Source organism: Malaya genurostris, chromosome 2, assembly GCF_030247185.1.
Source record: "Malaya genurostris strain Urasoe2022 chromosome 2, Malgen_1.1, whole genome shotgun sequence".
Classification (NCBI taxonomy): domain Eukaryota; kingdom Metazoa; phylum Arthropoda; class Insecta; order Diptera; family Culicidae; genus Malaya; species Malaya genurostris.
This window is the reverse complement of record NC_080571.1, coordinates 139658292-139679731: the sequence shown is the minus strand read 5'-3', so window position 1 is coordinate 139679731 and position 21440 is coordinate 139658292. Positions and strand designations below refer to the sequence as shown.

At 38.2% G+C, this 21440-nt stretch overlaps 1 protein-coding gene across 2 annotated transcripts in view; it reads right to left on the bottom strand.

Moving 5' to 3' along the window:
- Positions 1–14732, bottom strand: part of LOC131432203 (uncharacterized) — a 199384-nt gene extending 184652 nt beyond the window's left edge. Inside the window, exon 1 of one of the 2 annotated variants that reach the window (XM_058598336.1) lies at positions 14590–14732. In XM_058598336.1, coding sequence (XP_058454319.1) covers positions 14590–14617 — 28 coding nt within the window. In that variant the 5' untranslated portion in view covers positions 14618–14732. The remainder of the gene's footprint in view (positions 1–14589) is intronic. The other variant, XM_058598338.1, reaches the window with a different exon arrangement.
- Between the last annotated feature and the right edge of the window lie 6708 nt (positions 14733–21440).

Genomic DNA, 21440 nt, shown 5'->3' with positions numbered 1-21440 from the left:
TACATCGTTTATTGAAGGTCAACGTTGGAGTCACTCTGACTCGGTCAACAGTCTGCAATTGTAGCAGCATTACCAGAGATGGAACCAGCGGAGTCGCTCGGGTCTTGTCTTATCGACGCCGGCTGCATAGCAGTTGACGGAGTCGAATTCAAGTCTCCCGTCCTCGACGCCCATGGTTCATCAAAGGATCATCGAGTACCAGTAAGCAGCACACCAAAGTTATTGTGAAGAGAAATTACAGAGAATTTGTAATGTATAGGATAGTCAGGCAAATAGAACTCGTAAAATAATTCTGGATATATGATAACAGCAGCCAGGTTAATAATTGTTAACAGCAGTACACGCTCTCAATTGTAACAGGAACAGAGCAGATTGCTTAGTATCTCAAATCAGATTAGAGTTTGTTGAAAGCATAGTCTTTCAAGGCGGGCGGTATGTTTACGCCAAAGTGTAAGTTTCAGGAGACAGTTTAAGTGAGCTATACTGTATACACAACAGAAACCGATTAGTGATAGGAGTCGAGTTATACAAGCAGCAGACAGTATTAATGATTACGATACATACTTTCCGGTACATCTTACGGTATGTGCTTTCCGGTAGAGACAAATTGTGTTCCTATAATAATGTACGCAGACTATAAAAGCGTAGTGCAGATCAGATCAGGCACGTTCGTATGAACGATCGTGCGATCGTACGATAGTGCGATCGTACGACAGTACGATAGTACGATTAAACGTTAAGTCATATATGTTAGTCAGTCCAAGTCTTATAGTGATCGTTGTAATAAATACAGTTAGTGTTAAATAATAACCGCGAGTTTTCACTTCGTCGCGAGAATCCGAACACTTGGCCGACAAAACCACAAACGTTAATGTGCGCAAACAGATGTCAATAACGTCTTGACGAACAAGTGGATCCGAATATCATCACTTGCATAACATACACATCAGGTTGTCGATTTCCATCGAAATTCCGCCATAGGGAACATTGTTTTCTCTGAGCATCCTTATTTATACCCACTCGACTAAACAGTTCCTTAATATCTCCAGCTACAGCGACTGGGCCCTCTCTAAATCTTATTATAACTCCAAATGACGAGGTGGTTGCATCCGGTCCGGATAATAGTGCTGAGTTAAGTGAAACACCTATCTATTTGGCTGCGGCATCAAAAACTAAGCGAGGTTTCGGTGGATATTCATTGATGACGATAAACTGAGGCAAGCAAACATATCGTCAGACCACTCACAAACTTCTTCAGGTGTTATTTTTTTTTTGGCATATCCTTTCGCCAAATAGTCATTTATAGTTTCGGTTGCCCATGTCTTCAATGTTTCATTTTTCTGAACCTTTTGCTCCAGTGCGATTAACCGTTTTAGTGCCATGTTGTAACTGTCCAGAAATTTAAAATTTTCCTCTCCTAAGTAGCCCAATTTTAAATCGTTTGCCGGTGTACTCTAGTGTTTTATCGATATCTCTGGCTCTAGTAAGCTGTTTTGATTCCAATGGATTTTCCGGAATCTTTACACCAAAATCTTCAATAGAAAAATAACTTTTCATCATATCTCTCATTAGACGTCTCTTCCTCCTGAATTATCATTAAATGTTCACCGGCTACTGATCCAGATATAGCTCCAAATATCATCCACCCGAGTTTAGTTTTTATAGCAATTGGTTTTTCATGCCCTCCTGTTCTTTTTTCCAGTGGAAGTAAGAAATGACTATAATTTAATCCGATCAGAACCTTTGGCCTTGCGTAATGTTAACTGGAGATTGGCAATCCACTTAAATGTATATATTTTCCGGCTAACTGCTCATAATCTATTGACTGCAGAGGTAAATTTATGTCCTTAAGTGTTCTTACATCCTTCAAGGCGTACTTCGTAACTAGTTGTTTTGCCACTTATTTGCAGATTGACTCTTTTGCTTTCTGTTTCTTCTCTTGAAAAATTTTGAGTCCACTTCAATTTTAAAGAGTCGACCTTACCCTTCAGTTCCTCTGCTACTTGACCATCAAGTAAAGTAAGTGATAAGCTTGGATCTAAAAAGGCAAACGTCTGTGTCTTGCGATTCCCGTTCCACAATGTTACCGGAATGATCTGGTTAAAAACACTTGTCCGTTTAGTCTGACACACGTTAGATGTGTCTTCTCCAGCTACCGGATCCTCGACCTTTCTAGGTTTTATCTGTACTGCGGTTTTGTGCAGCAATCTATTGTGGTTTCCTTTACATCCATTTTCGTTGCACTTACTTTTGGTCCAACAATCTATGGCTCTATGTTTGCTACTTGCCAAACATTTCATACATAATTTATTTTTTGTTACAACTTCCCACCGTCTTTCTAGGTTCATTGTCCTAAATTTTTAACACTGTACCAGCTTGTGTGACTCCTTGCAGGCTGGGCAAGGTCGTTTTTCATCGTGTAGGTTTATTCTGTCCCTTTTTTTCTTTATTTTGGGACATTGAGGTCATTAACCTACAAGTGCGTGCGTGAGGTTTCAACCATTCACTTAGTTCTATCAGCGTGGGCGCTATATTATTTAGTTGTAGCTTCTCTGCCCATTTTATTTGCAGGTTGAAGGGTAATTTATTTACCGTTTCTTCCACTAATCTCATATCCTGCAGGTAATCTTCTCTGTTCAGGACAATCATGTTACTGATCAAATTTTCTAACGCGTCAGCAATTTCGGTTACGGAGTTTTTATTTTCTTTTCTTATTTTTGTCAGCTCATGCAACAATTCTTCGTAGACTGTCTCAGGTCTACCAAAATTCTGTTCCAATCTTTCTATGATTTTAGGAACATTCTCGGGATCCATCATCAGTGGCTCCTAGCACTACCTGTAGTCTATTCAAGTTTTCCAATAGTGAAAACCTGCCCAAATAGGGTGACGGGTATAGCGTGATGTAAGTCAATGCTCTTTCACGCAGCCCACTTGGGTTCGATTCCCTTCCCCGCACATAGGGTCAGAAAATTGTTCTGGCCCGAAGAGGCGAATAACCTTAAGGTTAAAACCTCTATAATCGAAACAAAAAAAAACCTGCCCTCCTTTGAGGTATCTGCATATATCTTTCTAAATGTAGGCCATTCTCGTGGTGATCCATTAAATTTTGGAAGCTGTATTAAAGCTTGACGCTTTAAATATACAGTCCAATCATCATTAACTTGCCGACATGTACCGACTGTGTTATTTTCATTGAGGCTTCTTAGTGCTTCTAGCATTTCGCCGAATACTGCCTCCATTTTGGATTCCTTTTGACTGGAGTCTCTTTTGACCTTCATGGCCTTCTCCAATGGCAGTTCTGTGGCAGCACATTTGATACAAATCCAACGCTCTCCTTTGGTTGGTAAACTTCCCAATCCAGCGCATCCGTGGTGGAACCATCGGACACATTCGTCACATGCGACCATGTCCTACTTGTCATCTGGTTCTGTGCACAGACGACAATGTTCATTCTTATTTTTCACGAATTGAGACATTTCACTTATATCCGCATTCACTTATCGAAACTCTCTTTGGAACTTACACTTCGATGCCGTCCGTACCGTTCTTCAGAATCACTTTATTTGCTTACTCGATCTTAATCGTGCCGAGCACACCAAACTCCACTTACTCGATCTTAACGGTGCCGAGCACACCAAACTTTTCCAACTCTTTCTTAATGGTGCGAGCACACCAGATTTTTACGCTCGATCTCAAAGGCGCCGAGCACACCAATATTAATTCCAAGGGAGGTCAAGTCCCTCTCTCGGGCCACCAATGTTTTCGTGGGAAGGAAACGAAAACGGGATTCAGAGCTTGTGTTCAGGGACCTTGATTTGTTTCGAGCGTACAAACTCTCAACTGGGAAATAACGTCTTCAAGACCGCAGGCTAGTTGCTCTTGCGTAATGAGAGCCTATGCTTCTGTGGTGGAATAGTTTTTGACCAACTGAAAGTAGTCTTTTTAGCACTAAGAACCTTAAATCTCGGAAAAAGATTAGTTGTCTCTTCTGTGCGGAGACCTATGCTTCTAATTCGGAGGATTACCGATTGTGTTAGCGAAAAGACTTTTGACAAGGATATGAAAAATTGCGGCCTAAATATCTACTCGATTTGACTTTCAGAAAACTTCTGGTTTTATTTACAAATTTTGGGTCTTATATACTAATTCCTAGTCTAGAAAATCTTGGCCTCTCGCAGAGATCCTACTAAAAAATGCTGCACGCGCATGCTCGTTATTTCAAGTATTCTTGAGCGTGCGTCGCTATCGACCAGCGCGTGCTTGTGCTACTATCTCTTTTTCTTCCACGTGCCCAGCTGATCACTGAGTCGCTTCGCACATGCGCAGCTGATGGCTGGCAATGTCCAACTCACTTGCAGCGCGGCAGCTATTAATCTGTAGGATCGTTGCGCCGTAACAATGACAAATCGGCTATTAGCCCTGAAAAGATTTATCAAGCAATTTTGAAGCTATAAATTCATATATCGACGAAAATATTTTAGAACTTTACCTATTGATACCAAATTATTAGATCTAAAATTTCTAAATTCCATGATATTGTATTGAACCGACACTTCTGACAGTTCTTCCACTGCTTGAACTGATGAGTCCCGCACATACTTACTACCCGAAACACACTCTATCAACGTATTCCATCTATTTTTCTTTTGTTGATGGTTTAACTCTCGCGATGGCAGCGAATGAGAGTTGCTACCTGAGCGTTTGAGATTTTAACCACGCAGAAGGTGCACTCTCCGTCGCTGGTGGTTGATGGTTTAACTATCGCGATGGCAGTCTTCTCGCCTTGATGGCCAGCAAGCGAATGAGAGTTGCGACCTGAGCGTTTGAGGTTTTAACCACGCAGAAGGTGCACTCTCCGTCGCTGCTGGTTGATGGTTGAACTCCAGCGATGGCAGTCTGCTCGCCTTGATGGCCAGCAAGCGAATGAGAGTTGCTACCTGTGTGTTTGAGGTTTTAACCACGCAGAAGGTGCTCTCTCCGTCGCTGCTGGTTGATGATTCCACTCCCACGACGTCTGCTTCCACCGAACGCACGAAAAGAAATGAACGATTTTCGACCACGGTTCCCCTTTTATACGCATTCAGTTGAAGATATGGGCCTGACTACCTCAAAATCGTCGTCCTTGCGCGAAAAACCCAAGCGAAAGTAAAGAGTTTTCCGCATTATTTTCAAATTTTGAGAAATCTTAATTTTTGAGTTGTTTGTGGTTATCTCACATTGTTCAAAATATTATCCTAAATTCCTGATCATATTTTTGATGAAATGGTGAAAGATATTCACGATTAAGTTCTGCCCATTCTTCCATATGGCTAATTTTGAAAAGGCACCCCATAGTAAAGTAAGTCGTATTCACGACAAAATATTGAAGTTTTAGATGATGATGTACGAAAGTAGTTTTGATCCGTAATTTTAACAATATCAATGTGCGACTAATAGAAAATAAACCCATTTTTAGTGCATCGTAAGGTTTTTTTCTAATTATCTATGGAATAACTGCCAATATAAAAGAGTGGTAATACTGAAGCACGCCGGCAAACTTTTTATAGTGGATTTTTGGAAAATTTCAAAACCAGAAGTATGTGTTAATCAGTTTTTATAATAAAATGTTTAAATCAGAGGATAAATTTGCCTATGATATTGCCCCGTTCATGGCTCGCTCGGATAATTGCCCTGTTTATGGCTCGCTTCCATGGTCACCTTAAAACGAATTGGTGTCTAGATATGAAACATTGTTTTTCAAACTTGAATAAAATTTAAAGCTTTTTTGGTATAAACTACCATCACCATTTCAATTTGTAAACAGTTATTTCAAGTTAATGTAGATTTAAATGTGGCAACCCTGAACGCTATACAAAATTGAACAAAGCACGCTGTGCTAGGCGGTGGCGTTTTCTTCTTCCGTACCAGCACGTTCTGATGCGTACCGATATTGCATCATTTCGTATGACAGTTTGAAAGTTTTGATACTCATTGCCCTACAATTTCAGAACCGGAAGTCGGATCTGGTTAAAATTGCACAGTATCTTTTTAGACATTGAGCGCTTCAATTTGAATTATTTTTGTCTTTTTTGAGTGTTTTTAGGTTCTGTTTTAGCTTTTTGCTCATATTCGGTACACGGACTTGCCGTTTTTGATCTAGTTTTGGACTGCAGTGCTTAGAAAGTGTTATTGAGCAGTTTTACCGCCGTTAGAAATTCAGTTATCGAGTAGCATTATTGATCATAGTTAACGCATCAATAAGATATCTCGTTTTCCGCGTCATATTTCCCGTTCGTAGCGCCAACTGTGTTTCAATGTCGGCTGGCTCAGATTCGAGTGCTATGGCTGATGCATGTGATCGTTGTGCGAAAACTGTTAAACCTGACGAGGATTTTATCTCTTGCTCAGGGTTTTGCCATCATGTTGTCCATATGAAATGTGGCAAATTATATAAGCCTTTCTTGAAGGTACTAGCCGATAGTCCTAATTTGCTTTGGATGTGCGATGAATGCTGTAAATTAATGAAGCTAGTTCGTTTTCGGGAAACGATCTCATCACTAGGATGCGCAATTTCAGCTGTCTCCGAAAAAATGAAATCGGTCTGTGCTGAACTGAAAGCCGAAATCACGAAAAACAGTCAGCAAATATCGCGCCTTACTCGCAACGTTTCCGTTTCGACTCCGAGGCGTAATAGTGATAGCGATGTAAAAATCAACGACGCTTCTCGTCCTGCTCAAAGCGTCGTCGCGAAGAAGGATCGGAATCAACTTTTCACTAATTTGCGGGCGGAAACCAGTTGAAAATTGCAGCATTTCTAATTTCTACGGTTCCAACGTCTTCCTCTCTGGTATAGATTTATTTGTCTCGGTTTCATTCCAGCGCCACCAAGCAAATGGTCGAACAACTAACAAGAGATGGTCTTCAGTGCAAAGACGAGGTTAAGGTTGTCCCTTTGGTGAAAAAAGGAATTGACGTCAATAGTATGAATTTCATTTCCTTCAAAGTCGGGGTACTACCCCAATATCGCGACGCTGCACTCGATCCCAATACGTGGCCTCAAGGTGTCTTTTTCGTTTGAGGACAATCGCGACAAAAACATTTGGTGCCCACCGATCGATGTTTCACCACCAACACCCGATGAGCCTACCATTCCAGAATCGTCTCCCGGTACTTCGTCGCAGGCTTTATTGAATACACCCGACTTATGATCATGTGATGATGTGAGAATGCTGGGACGTGCTGAAGTTGGTGCTATGGAAGCTCTCGTATCCCCTATCACAGTCGAGCCACTGCCGCCAGCGTTCTCCAGCCGTCCCGGTCCTGTGTGTGGGTCGTCGCCTTCTAGTGTTCACCCGCTTCGCACTTCCAGATGTCAGCATCCTGAATTTATTCAACAGCCGTCTTGCTCTAGCGCTGAGCACAACGCATCGATTGATGCCACACCGAGACACACCAAAATTCGCATTCTGGAAGATCCTGATACGTCCCCCACAGTAGAGCTTTTGCAGTCTGCATTCATCAGTCGTCCCGATCCTGTGCGCGGTGGCGTGGAAGGAGTCTTCCAAACCACAACAAACGGCAATCATACATCAAATTTACACATCTACTACCAAAATGTAGGCGGCATAAGCACGTGTATTGACGATTATCCGTTCTAGGGTACGGATCTAATTACAAAGTCTACCGTACTGATCGTAACATTCGTAACAGTCCCAAGAGCATAGGAGGTGGAGTACTTATTGCGGTACATCGTCGTCTGAAGGCTCAGCTGGTTGAAAACACACCAGGATTTTGTGTCGAGCAGATATGGGTGCGCATAAAATTATTCGATTTCACACTTTTCGTTTGTGCGATTTATCTTCCTCCGGACCGTTGTCGTGACTTACAGCTTATTAATGCACACATTGAGTCGTTGAACGAAATTTCGTCTGCTCAAGCGCTGCCCATTGACGAAATCATGATTGTTGGTGATTTCAACTTTCCCGGCTTACATTGGTGTGCCACTTCCGATGGATTTTCGTTTGCTGACCCCGTATTATCAACATTCCATATTGGGATTACCACTCTGCTCGACGGGTACAATCTTAATTTGTTACGACAGTTAAATAATGTCGTCAATGAGAACGGCCGAATGCTCGACCTCTGCTTTTCCAGCAAATCTGACGTCGCACCCAGGATTAGTGCATTTCCTCTTGTCAAATCTGTTCGACATCATCCTCCGCTGCATATTATTCTCGAGACTAAACGTTTGTCCAGCAACCGTGACGCACCTGCCATCATCAGCTATAATTTTAAAAGAGCCGACTATACTAGCATGACTGACTTCCTATCGAACATCGACTGGGATGAAATTCTTGACAACGATGATGTCAACGCCATACCAGCAGTCATCTTAAAGAAATGTTCAACCCGGTTAATTGCCCCCCTTTGCCGTTTATTTAATATGTCACTAGCTACGGGAGTATTCCCCAACTTATGGAAAGCTTCATTCATGTTTCCGGTCTACAAGAAAGGAGACAACAGATATATAAACAACTACCATGGTGTAACTTGTATAAACGCTATCCCCAAGCTGTTCGAAAAAGTAATACTGACTCCAATTTTCAATCATTGACATCACAATAGCAAAACTGGATCGACTTGGTTTTGTACCTTCGATGGATACAATCATATTTCAGGAATCATCATCTTGTGGTTAAAATTGCCATCTCGGCCCTTTGATATCCTTGCTTTACTTTAACGACGTTAATTTTTCTCTGGAAAGACCGCGCATATCTTTTGCAGATGACCTCAAGATCACCGTCTTATTCGCATCTCAGAGGATGCGACGTTTCTTCAGCGATAAATGGCAATCTTTTCGGATTGGTGCAAATTGAAACACATGACCGTTAATCCAGAAAAATGCTCGATCATTACGTTTACGAGAAAAAAAGTGCTTTTGAATTTCGAATACTTTATTGAGCGATTCATAATTGGCAGATCCACGTGCATCAAGGACCTCGGCGTTTTTTCTTGACGAGCAGTTAACATTCAAGCATCACACCAACTACATTGTGGCTAAAGGTTCTCGCTTCCTTGGATTCGTGATGAGAATGGCTAAGCATTTTACGGATGTTTACTGCTTGAAATCCCTATACTGCTCACTCTGGAATATTGTTCAGCTGTTTGGAACCCTCACTACCTCAATGGCGTTAATAGAATCGAGTCGATTCAACGTAGATTCGTTCGATTCGCTCTTCGCCGTTTACCTTGGACCAATCCTCATCAACTACCGAGTTATGAAAGTCGCGGATTGCTAATCGGTCTAGACACACTGCAAGTAAGACGGGAGCTATCGCGTGCTTTAATGATAGCAGATGTTTTGAATGATAGGATCAACTGCCCCACATTGCTCCGTGAAGTCAACATCAATGTTCGTCCTCGAGTTCTCCGCAACAACGCTTTTCTTCGACTTCCTTTACGCCGCAGTAACTACGGGATAAACGGTGCGATTATCGGCTTACAACGGTCATTCAATCGAGTGTCATTTGAGTTCGACTTCAATCTTTCACGGCATAAAACAAGGACCAAATTCTAACATAGTATTAGAATCAATCATTAGGACCACATCGTGTCTGTTAATTTTACAATAAATAAATAAATCATGATTTGTAATAATCGGTTTAACCGTTGCTGAGAAATTGAAGTGAGTTCCGTTTCTGGAGCTTTTCTTCACTATTACCGGTGCGTTCGGAAGCGGAAACCAAGCACTAGTAGTCCCAAAGTAGATTTATATATCTACTAACTAACAAGGTCTGCCAACTACATAAAGATTACCAGTAAATTTTATAAAAAATTGCACCTCGTTTCGCCATCACTTTAGAAAAATCCTCATGAAATTGAAAATTTATCACTTATCGTGATGTAATACCGGAACCAAAAGTCGTATCTAGATAAACTTTTTTAAGACTTTTTAAAGAATTTCAAGACTTTCCATTTGCATCTTAGTTTGCAAAAATCGGTTAGAAAATTTCCGAGAAAATTGAGTGCGCATTTTCTCAAAGATTTGCACATATTGCCTTGTAATTCCGGAACTGGAAGTCGGATCGGGAAAAAATGCAATAGCGATCTATAAGACCATGAGACCTTTCATTTGAATCTGAGTTTGTAAATATCGGTTCAGCTAGCTCTGAGATAATCGAGTTACATTATTTGTCACATACTCACACATATACATACATACACACATACACACGCAGACATACACACACAGGAACATTTGCTCAGTTCGTCGAACTGAGTCATATGGTATATAACATACAGCCCTGTGGGCCTCGGCTTAAAAGTCGGTTTTCACAGTGATTGTATAGCCATTCTATATGAGAAAGACAAAAAGTTTTCGAGTTCGATCAAATTTGGGAAACGAATGGAGCAAATGTCTGTGTGTATGTATTTGTGTGCAAAATAAAGAGGCGTGAATCTCAGAGAAAGCTGGAACGGTTTTGACCAAACTTGTTACAAACCAACGGTCTTCCAGGAAGTATAAACGCTATTGTTTTTCAGTTTTGCATTGACTGAGTGGAAAATATATTGAAAAATCCCAACGAATGAGAAAGTCTCAGAAAAGAGGATTTTTTGGGAAAAAATACACTCAGTTGCAGACCTGAACCTACGTTCTTATGCAATCCGTAAACACGGGTTTTACCATTTCCGCCACCCTGAGCTGTGAACTGTGGAAACAGTTCTACAAAATCACCGAGTTGGCAAACGTACACCGAACAATGACAGACCCTATGAAAGCTGTTTGATAATCTGCCTTTTCACTATCAGAAACAGGTTGTTAGGGAAAATCAAACCGCCATTTTAACGATTTATTAATTTTTAAGTGGTATAACTAAGTTCAGTTTTGCAATGATTGAGTGGAAAACGTATATTGAAGAAACCAAATTAAAGAAAAACCACAAAATAGATGATTTTTTGGAATAAGATACGTTCAGAGGCCGCCACCCTGAGATGTGGTAGATACAGTTCTACAACTACACCGAGTTGGTAAGCGTACATCGAACAATCTTCTAAATCCTAACCACTTCTCGACCGGTACCCTATAACCAAACGTCTTCTCTATTCATCAGACAATAACACATTAGTATTCTCGCTTTATACGTATTTACTGTTCAAAATCTGTGAGAAACATCTGCCATTTTGTTGAAATATTTATAAAAATTCTGCTGAAAGTTGGTCACCATAACTAGGTTTAGTTTTCAATGACTGAGTAGAAACATATATTGAAGAAGCCAAATGAATGAAAACTCATAGAAGATTATTTTTTGGAAAAAGATACGCTGAGGCAAATCCTCGAACCAGGCAGCTCTTGAAACGGAAGTTCAATGCGGGTAAAATACAATAGCAGGTTATGGGTTCGAGATACCTTTCACTTGAATCTAAGTTTGTGAAAATCGGTTCAGCTATCTCCGAGAAAAAAAAGTGCACATTTTTGTTACATACACACACGGACATTTTGCATACTTAACGAACTGAGTCGAATATACACGAGACCCGGTATTCCGGGCCTCGGTATAAAAGTCGGTTTTCACAATAGCGGACCTTACACTATCATTAAAAGTGTCATTACTAAAAAATAATGTCATTTTTATTAACGTGTAATGGTGCAGTAATGACGAGATTTCTATCAAATTTGAAATACATCATTACTTAGACATCATTAAAAATGACAATAATAATGCTCGTGTAAGGGCCGCTAATGATTGCAGTCTTTCTATATGAAAAAAACAAAAATCGTCGCCCGATGCCCGACACATCTTTATGTCGTTTTCGCTTGAGAAAACTGAAACTGAATCAGGGTAGTTTCATCAAACAAACACTTTTCACGAAACTGTGTTGGCTTCGCACTTAGTAACGGGGATTTGAGCAAACCTGATATAAAAACCAAGTTCGAAACTGACTCGATTTTCAGTTCAACTACGTTAAAACTAGGTTTAAAACTGGCTTCAAACAAACGGTTTGACAGCAGTTAGAGTGGAAACTGAGTTAGGTTTGGTATCAAGCGAAAACGACATTAGTATACACGATATTAGGCTCTCTGACAGCTCACTTACAACCACAAATGCAAATGAGATTGGTTTGTTTTCATCAGGAAACGAATGCATTAAACACAGTTCAGACGATCAATCAACTTCGGTCGACGTCCATATTGATTTATTAATTTTATTTTGCCGAATATTGCTCACGTATCCGACGTTAAAAAGTTCCGTGAACTTGACGTAGTGTCCTTTCATATGAATTGCTTACAATTAATGTTGTTATTCCGTAATCGTTCCATTCAGGTGATAGCCGCTTGATGCTACGTGTGAATCGCTTTTACATATTGTTTTGTTTTCATCAGGAAACGTGTTGGCCACCCATTTTTCAGTAGGGCCACCGTTCATTTTTCACCGGGCATAGAAACCTCAATACGGTTGGAATTTCGTGTCTCGTACTAAACACAGCTACCCGGTTGTGAGGAATTCTGACAACCGTCAGAAGGCTGGCTGCTGTCAAAATTGTCCAGGCGAAATTGCATCATTATATGCCGTGTCTTGTTTATTTCCCTCCTTTTATTTTTTTTATTCGACTTTATTTGATATTCGTCAATCCCGCATGTGCGTAAAAAACGAAATTTGAGACGAGCTAAATGAGATTGAAATATGGGTATGTTTGGTAGTGAGAAAGCAATGTTATTGGCAGTAACATTTTTATGATTAGTACATATGAAGGGCAATAACTTATTGCCTTTCATATGTATCTATTATTGAAAAAATAAAACCAAGACGCTTAAAATGTAGAACCGATTCAAAACGGTTCTGCCAATCTTGTATGACAAGAATCTGACAGAAAAAGAACCGTTAATAACCGCTAGGCGATATTCTCTGCTGAAAACGGTTGTTTCATTGTTGCCAGACTTTTGCCGTAATTCTGGCAAAAATAGCTGGCAGACATAGCCAGCCGTCTGGGGGGAAATCTGCCCGTCGCGTGCAAGTGGGTAGCTGCAAAACCGAACACGGTGTCCAGCTGACGAGAGCATATATTGAGAGTAGGTATACTGTACCGTACCGAAACCGATATTTTACTTAAATCTCTAGGCCTAAAACTGCACCAAATTCTAATGTTTTTGTAGGTGGTGGTAGTTTACCGAACGAACCGATTACGGCTATACATTAATTTCTCAAAGATGGCTGAACCGACTTTCTCAAACAAGATTAAATAAATGATTTTAAAATCTCATAAGTTAAAATTTCAAACTCTTCAAAAGTTCCGATGTGCAGAATGTACAGAGCCGTCCCAATTTCTGTCTAGTTAGTTGATGGTTATTTAAACTGGTCTGGGATATATTCGTCACGGTCTCCGGTTCCGAGAATATCCGATCAAAATGAAACTTTTCACTATCTCATAAACAAATAATGAGAAACGTATCATTACACCACTAGATAGACCAAATCAAATTTTTCAAATTGATTCCTGTAAATGAAAGCTTCTTTGTGAACTCTAATGAATGTATATTTCAAAATTCAAATATATCACGCGTTTTTTTATAACGGCCAATAAGCCATCCATCAACAATCACTTTGAAGAGTAATTTCGAATGACTCGGCACTCGCTGAGAGTAAGTCATAAGAAAAGTTTTCTCTTTCGTATGGTGCTAAATTTAATACTCTATTTTTCATAGCTCGCTTGCAATTTCTTTCGAAAGTGGAAATTGACAGGTGGCTTATTGGCCATTATAACGATATATAGAAAAGAAAATAAGACATAGCCTGTCAGACTAAAAGTGATATATTTTTCATTAACCCTATTTAGTCTGACATCTTATTTTTCTCAAATAGAAATAACTGGAAATGATTAATTGAATCAATTAGTGGTAAATTCTAATCAACAGAAGCTGCATGTCAGAGTACAAATCTGTATGAAATGTTCAAAATGACGAATGTAACAATGAGAGATTCTCTTTGTTTACTTTCTCTTTCGATTATTACGGCACTCTTAGCAATCCTTCAGTAGAATTATTTACCGATGATAATAACTAAAGTTATCATCTTTGAATCTGTACTGAAGAAATTACCGAAAAAAGCATGAATATTCCGCAATAATCGAAAGAGAAAGTAAACAAAGAGAATCTCTCATTGTCACATTCGTCGATTTGAACATTTTATACAGAAATCATCTTTGAGCAACTATTGGAATACAATTCGTGGATACCAATACCTTCAGGCATCGATTCAGATTAGTCCTTTTAAATGCATGTATCATTCACACCGTCATCCTGACAAGAGTAACCAGTTCAATGGATCACCAATTGAAACATTGATGATGAGTAAAAGCTCGCAAATATTTTGTTCGACTCATATACTAATTAGAGAATTTCTTTTTATGCATTTAATTCGATAAATCATTCATACTTCACGACTCAATACAATATTAGTAAACATATATCAAATTTTTATCTCATCTGTTTCTACATGTAAGTCAACGATAAATGAAACATTCTTAAGAATCTATGCTTGAGTGGGTGTATCGAGAAATGTTGCAGCTGAATGTTTTATATAAATCTTTCAGCATCCAGATCTTTTATCATACCTTTGGCTGTAGTTCTAAATGCATCCATTTAGAGCAGTTTTACATGCACCGTGAACACAATATTGTTGAAAAATAGTAGAACTACTAATTCTCCTAAGACAGGACCAGACAACTGGCTTCTTTTTTCTAAAAAGAAATTCATCTTCTTATTATTGAGCAGAGATGCCAGGTAAAAATTTCAAATATCTGCAGACTGGGTCTGTAAATCTGAAAAAAAATCTGCAGTCAGCAAGTATGTCTTGCTGGCAGCAATTGCTCTATAACGTATAGCGGCCCTTACACGAGTCATTAAAAATGTCATTAGTAAAAAAATATCATTTTAATGAACGTGTAGTGGTGCACTAATGACGAAATTTCTAACAAATTTGAATTACATCATTTAAATGACATCATTTAAAATGGCATTTTTAATGCTCGTGTAAGGGCCGCTTATGACACGTAAAACTGATTTGGCGAGCAAAATAAAAAAAAGGTCGGAAATTTCAAAAGTATGTAAATATAGAAGAAAGTCTGCGAGAATTTCAAAAGTCTGCAACAGTCTGCGACAATTTCAAAAGTCTGCAAAAGTCTGCACAACAAAAAATGTCTGCAACACTATACCCCAAATCTGCAGATTTACAGACAAATCTGCAGACCTGGCATCTCGGTTATTAAGGATCAGCGATGCCAGACAGAGTTACCATAATCACAGATTTTTCTGTAAACCACAGATATTTTTGCCTATTTTGCCACACAGATTCTGTGTCACAGAACAGATTTTTTCAAAATTCACAGATTTCTACAGATTTTTATGAATATTTTATAAAAATGACAGATTTTCAAAATGTTTTCCACAGATTTTTACAAATTACGATCGAAAATATACAAACAGATGGTACACAGATTTTTCAAGTTGAAACACAGATTTTAAAATGGCAACGCTGATGCCAGATACTACACGCTTACTTGTGGCTACCCAAAATTGAGTCAAAAGTCACTCAATTTCGTAAGAACTACACCTACCCAAAATTGAGTACAGTGAGTATTACGCAATTTTGGGTAAATATGCTTTTCGCAAAATTTGAGTAGAATTTACTTTCTTTTGTTGACATTTGTAAATATGTGGAAGATCAAATTTTTAAGAAATAACTACGTTTTATTGCAATACCCACATGTGAAATAGGTTTAATTCAATGTATCCGGAACAGTTCTGCTTCTCTCGGCATCAATCCACCAAGCAACCACCAACGGGACGTTTGAAATCTATTCGTAGTTCAAATGTATTTTTATTGCATAATGTAAAAATGCATTTTTTATGTATTTTACTTACCAGCTAGAGCCTCACACGACTCGCTGTATATAACACTTTTAATTTTATCCATCCGGAAAAACTTGAAAATATCGGATGGCGCGGTTAAGTTACTTTGACACAGTGACAGTTTTAAATTCTACTCATTTTTTGACATCTGTTCACAGTTGTTGAAAATGAGTACTTTCGATTCACTCACTGGGTAGCCACAAGTAAGCGTGTATAGTGCACGCTTACTTGTGGCTACCCAAAATTGAGTCAAAAGTCACTCAATTTCGCAAAAACTATACCTACCCAAAATTGAGTACAGTAAGTATTACGCAATTTTGGGTAAATATGCTTTCCGCAAAATTTGAGTAGAACTTACTCTCTTTTGTTGACATTTGTAAATATGTGGAAAGTACCCATTATTATCCAACCCAATGATGTTTAAATAAATTACTTTAAAAACTTTTAAAAAATAACTACGTTTTATTGCAATACCCACATGTGCAACAGGTTTAATTCAATGTTTTTTTTTCAAACATGTATTCGGAACAGTTCTGCTTCTCTGGCATCAATCCACCAAGCAACCACAAACGGGAAATCTATTCGTAGTTCAAATGTATTTTTATTGCATAATGTAAAAATGCATTTTAATGTATTTTACTTACCAGCTAGAGCCTGACACGACTCGCTGTCTATAATACTTTTAATTTTATCCATCCGGAAAAACTTGAAAATGTCGGATGGCGCGGTTAAGTTACTTTGACACAGTGACAGTTTTAAATTCTACTCATTTTTTGACATCTGTTCACAGTTGTTGAAAATGAGTACTTTCGATTCACTCACTGGGTAGCCACAAGTAAGCGTGTGGCATTTCCGTACACTGAAAATCATTTCTACCTATTTTTTGAGGAGAAATCACTCATTGATAACTTAATATATGAACGACCCTAAATTACACTCAGAAAAATAGTATGGTTACAATTACTATATGGGGCGGTCAATTCGACCATGAGAGTATAGTGGTTTTCAACCGACTATTAATTCGGATGGTTTCAACAACAGTCACGTTCATTTTTACTATTCATGATTTTGGCTCTAGAATAGTAATATTGAACAGCATATCGTATGAATAACTATTGCAATTGGGATGATTAGCGTAACCATGACCGCATCTTAGTTTCACATTGTTCTCTTGTTGTAACCAGAGCCATGAAAGTTTTGGCATTTAACTTCTAGTTATTTCAAACATACGAAGTTGTATGTTGTATGAATTTCTATTTCAGAACAAGAATAACAGAAAAAGTTTTGTCATATTGTTTTTTATTTTTCAAATTTTACACAGTCACATCGATCAGTGGTAATCAAGTTATGGTATGAATCGCTTTCGTTCATTGTACCTACCGCATAGCTGCTGTGTCCACTACTGTTTGTTTACTTAAGCTCTCCGGTTCCAAAAGTCTTGTCGAGTCAAGATGCTCGACATCTGCAAAATTGCCTAGCGATATTTTCCTATATTTTTCATCGAATTCTTTTTTTTTTTGTTTTCAGTTTTTCTCGGCTAAGACCAGGTTTGGTCCATCTCGCCGTTCATCGGATTCAAGCAATTTTCATCCGGAAAGTGGATGAAGTTCGCCGTTTCTTCCATAATGCGTTAGTTGTTGTTCCCACGCATCAGATAATAATCTAGTATGAAATATTCATTAATGACGTGACTTCACTGAAAAATAAATTCCTGCCGATGAAAGTTCAAATTCAGCGATGAAACGAGTAGGGATACAAAATACTTTACTCATCTGTGATAAACAGTCGCAATACCAAATACTTTCGCTAATCATCCACTGTTATGTTGTCCACGAACGATTTTTTTTTCTATACTGAAACTTTACGTGACAATAAAAAAAATGAATGCATTTATTTACAATGTGTATAGTCAGCACTATACATTAATGTGCTTATTACAAAAACTATGTTAATGTGAACAATACGAATAGTTTTCTCAAACATTCCAATTGTCTAGCCAACTGTATTCATGGTAACATTCGAATATTGGAAAGAAAAACATACACACATAGTAGCAATAACTATTTCGCTTTTTAAATTTATCATGTTCGAGAGCAAATTCACCTTACTTGTAATTGTAATTTTAACTATTTGTTCTCATATTAGAATTGACAACCATTGTCAAAATGACCATGCCAGATAAGTCATAAATAGAAATAGTTTTGTCAAGTTGTAGTCTTTGTTATCTAGTACTTCATACAACACAAATAGTGAGTAATTTGATATCAAGGTCGTCGATACTATTTAAGCGTATAGTTGAAATAACTATGAAAAAAAGGTGGCAGTTACTATGATATTTTTCTCAGTGTAGGTAGAAAATAAAAAAAATGACTGCTGCACATATTTTGGGTAAATAACTCATTACTTTTTTGCGTTATTAATATGTAATAAACTACACACAACTTTCGTTAATTTTGAGTTAATCATAATATATGTTTCCACCCATAAAATAGGTAGCGTATATTATAGAAATCTCTGAAAAATGTTTTGCAAATCCGCCATTTTTATGAAATATTCATGAAAATCTGTAGAAATCTGTGAATTTTGATAAAAGCTGTGTTCTGTGACACAGAATCTGTTTGGAAAAATATTGAAAAAAAGTCTGTGGTTTCACATAACAATCTGTGAATATGGTAACTCTGGCAAACCGTTCAGTCCAGCCATCTGACACCGGTATGTGAAGCCATTTGAAAGTACACCGATTACGTTGAGCCCCTCGCGTTTCGAGCCCCAAACACTGTGATGTTTTGATAATCATCGGGATTCTAAAATTGTGAAAATTACCTGCACTTGATGTCCCAAACACTGTTTGCTGTATTTTAACTAAACCAACAAGTTATTGTGAGAGAGTCGACCCAAAATTCACTAATTTTCGTGCACTAAACGAGGTAAACCGTAAAGCAATTGCTGATTCAGTTGATTTTGAAGTTCCGATTTTGATCTCATCAAGATGGCGTCGTGACAGGAGCCGGGTTCAATCGGTATCAGCGATGTCAGATCTACGGAAATCTCCGTAAATCTACAGATTCGAACTTTTTCTACGGATCTACGGATCCGTAAACAAAATCTTCGGGAATTAGATTTTTTCTACGGAAATTAAAACACAGACTAACATACATGACACTATGAGTAAATTATTATAAAAATAAATATTCGTGATGCACTAGTTCCACCTATATTGCACTGCGCGACCTATTTACTATCGGTACACCCTTTGTGTTTTTTTAATGTTTGTTTTACTACTTGGTTCCCCCCCGTTTGTCAACACAGATCAGCTGCTTGCAGGGATGCCTGATTTCATCATAATATTTGAAAATGAATCGTCACAATAAATTGTTGGATTACGTCGACAATATATTTAACTTTTTTAGCGGAAGGCAACCATTTATTTTTCTCAACGTTGTTCATCTAGACTATTTTTTATTGTGTTGTTAATTTTCACTCGAAATTAAGTGGCGGTAGACCAGAAGCAAGTAAATATTGTAACAAAACGTTCGATTTTGTATTGCGTTGGGGGATGAGAAGGCACAATTCTGTATATAGTTTTGGCAATATGTATTAAATCAGTATCCTGCATGAAATTCGCATGGACGTATACAAATCAGCACATTAAAGGTAATTCTGTATGAATGGCAACTCTTTTGGTAAATAAAAATAATAAACACAGTTTTTGATAGGGTAACGTCGACGACACGACCTGCCACTCGTCTATCGAAACTGTATCGCAAATTTAACTACCCCCCAGTAACTGGTAATGTCAAAACGAAAATGCCTGAAAAACAATTGAAACTGGCAACACAAGTTGATAGATTATTGATTTTAAATAACAGTTACCATAACCTTGGTTACTGCATATTGGAGACTTGGGAAATGTAAACAAAACAAACTGCCTCGAGTGGAATTATTATTTAGTTTAATCGGATAGAGGTCTTCGTTAAGGCTTGCTGGTGCTCGAACATATTAAAAATGTCTTCCAGACAATTCAATATTCATGGATGTTTGTTAAATAGTTCAACGTAACCATACTTAGATCTATAATGACTATCTGTTATGTAAATGAGTTTTTAAATGGCGTTAAGTTTTGCAGTCATTCAATCCGTCATTGCGAAACTTTTTATCAGTCCTATAATCAGAATTTGGTATTGAAAGCATTTTTGTTATTTTCTAATGACTTTCTAAAGTAAAACCATTTCAATTCGCCCCTTGTTCCAAATCGTTCAACCCTCGTTGCTAATCAGCATACATGTTGTCATATTTTGGAAACTCCTCTACTTCTACTCTCAGTGATTTGAGGTCTTCGCAAAGTGCGTGTATACTTTGATGAATATGAAAGGCACTTGAACAGCACGGGAATCAAATTTCTCAGTATATTAGATCTGATCGAAATTATAGGTTTTGAAGTGCACATCGAAAGCCTCCAGTGCAAACAGGTCTCCTTCAAATTATTTAATTATTTGTGTCTCAAGCAGAAAACAGACTGTAACGACGGTCTACCGTAAGGCTGCTGGAACTTGTTGAAGTAGTCGAATGTAAAGAGTGTCGGATACAATTTAACAATGAAGTCTCATTTTCATTTCGTGAAGACTGGTACTAACTTCCGGGTTGGTTGACAGTATGTTTAGCAAAAGTGATGTGTTTCGGAAACTCGACTGGTTATTTCTAAAAAGAAAGACCATCATCATGGATGAGTTAGATGACTACACTGAAGATAGAGCTAACACTACTTCTAGTACCAGATTTGGTTATCGTACTATTGTGGTCGGCGCAAATCTAAAAAGAACGTTGAAACAAAATTTGAATTTATATAAAAGTTTCACAACTTTCTCAAATGATTTGTTTATTTATTATAGCGCTCCTTGGTAACTAGTTCATAGCAACTAAAACAGTGTTGCTCAAGAAGTTTATTTTCATGATTATCGAGGGGTTGCAATATTTGTGGTGACTGGCGGTAAATCATTCACGAACACTTTTTGTTCAGATTTTTCTTCGGAGTGCCTGGTCGTGTCGTCGGTAACGTGGTGCCGTGAGTGTCCTGTCTGTTAGTCTGGGATTAAAATTTATCAACAGAGAAATACGGAAACAAGTTTTGTCTGGCGAACCAAAAAAAGCTTTTCACCGTGAGCGATTCCGAGAAAAAATCCAATCTACGGAAATGACACTACTATTATCTGGCATCGATGATCAGTATTCAGTATTCATGGTATTTAAAGAGAATCGGCTGCGGGAAAGTTTACTGCAATTGTAGGTAAAGTAATGTAACATAATCCATATTATCAATTAATTGTTTATATTTTCAGTAGAGTGACTATAATCAGAGTGGCGACAGCTGTTCGTTTGGAATGACAGCTCCCAGTTCCAAACGAGCAAACGACCTGTCAATTCAATGTAAAGCTAATGGAATGTTTAGAATTGTTGCCAAAATTACGGATGAGATGTCGTCACTCTGGTTATAGACACTTTAATTTTCAGCATAATCGTTTTATGGTGAACTGGCTGGCGTTAGTACCAGCAGACC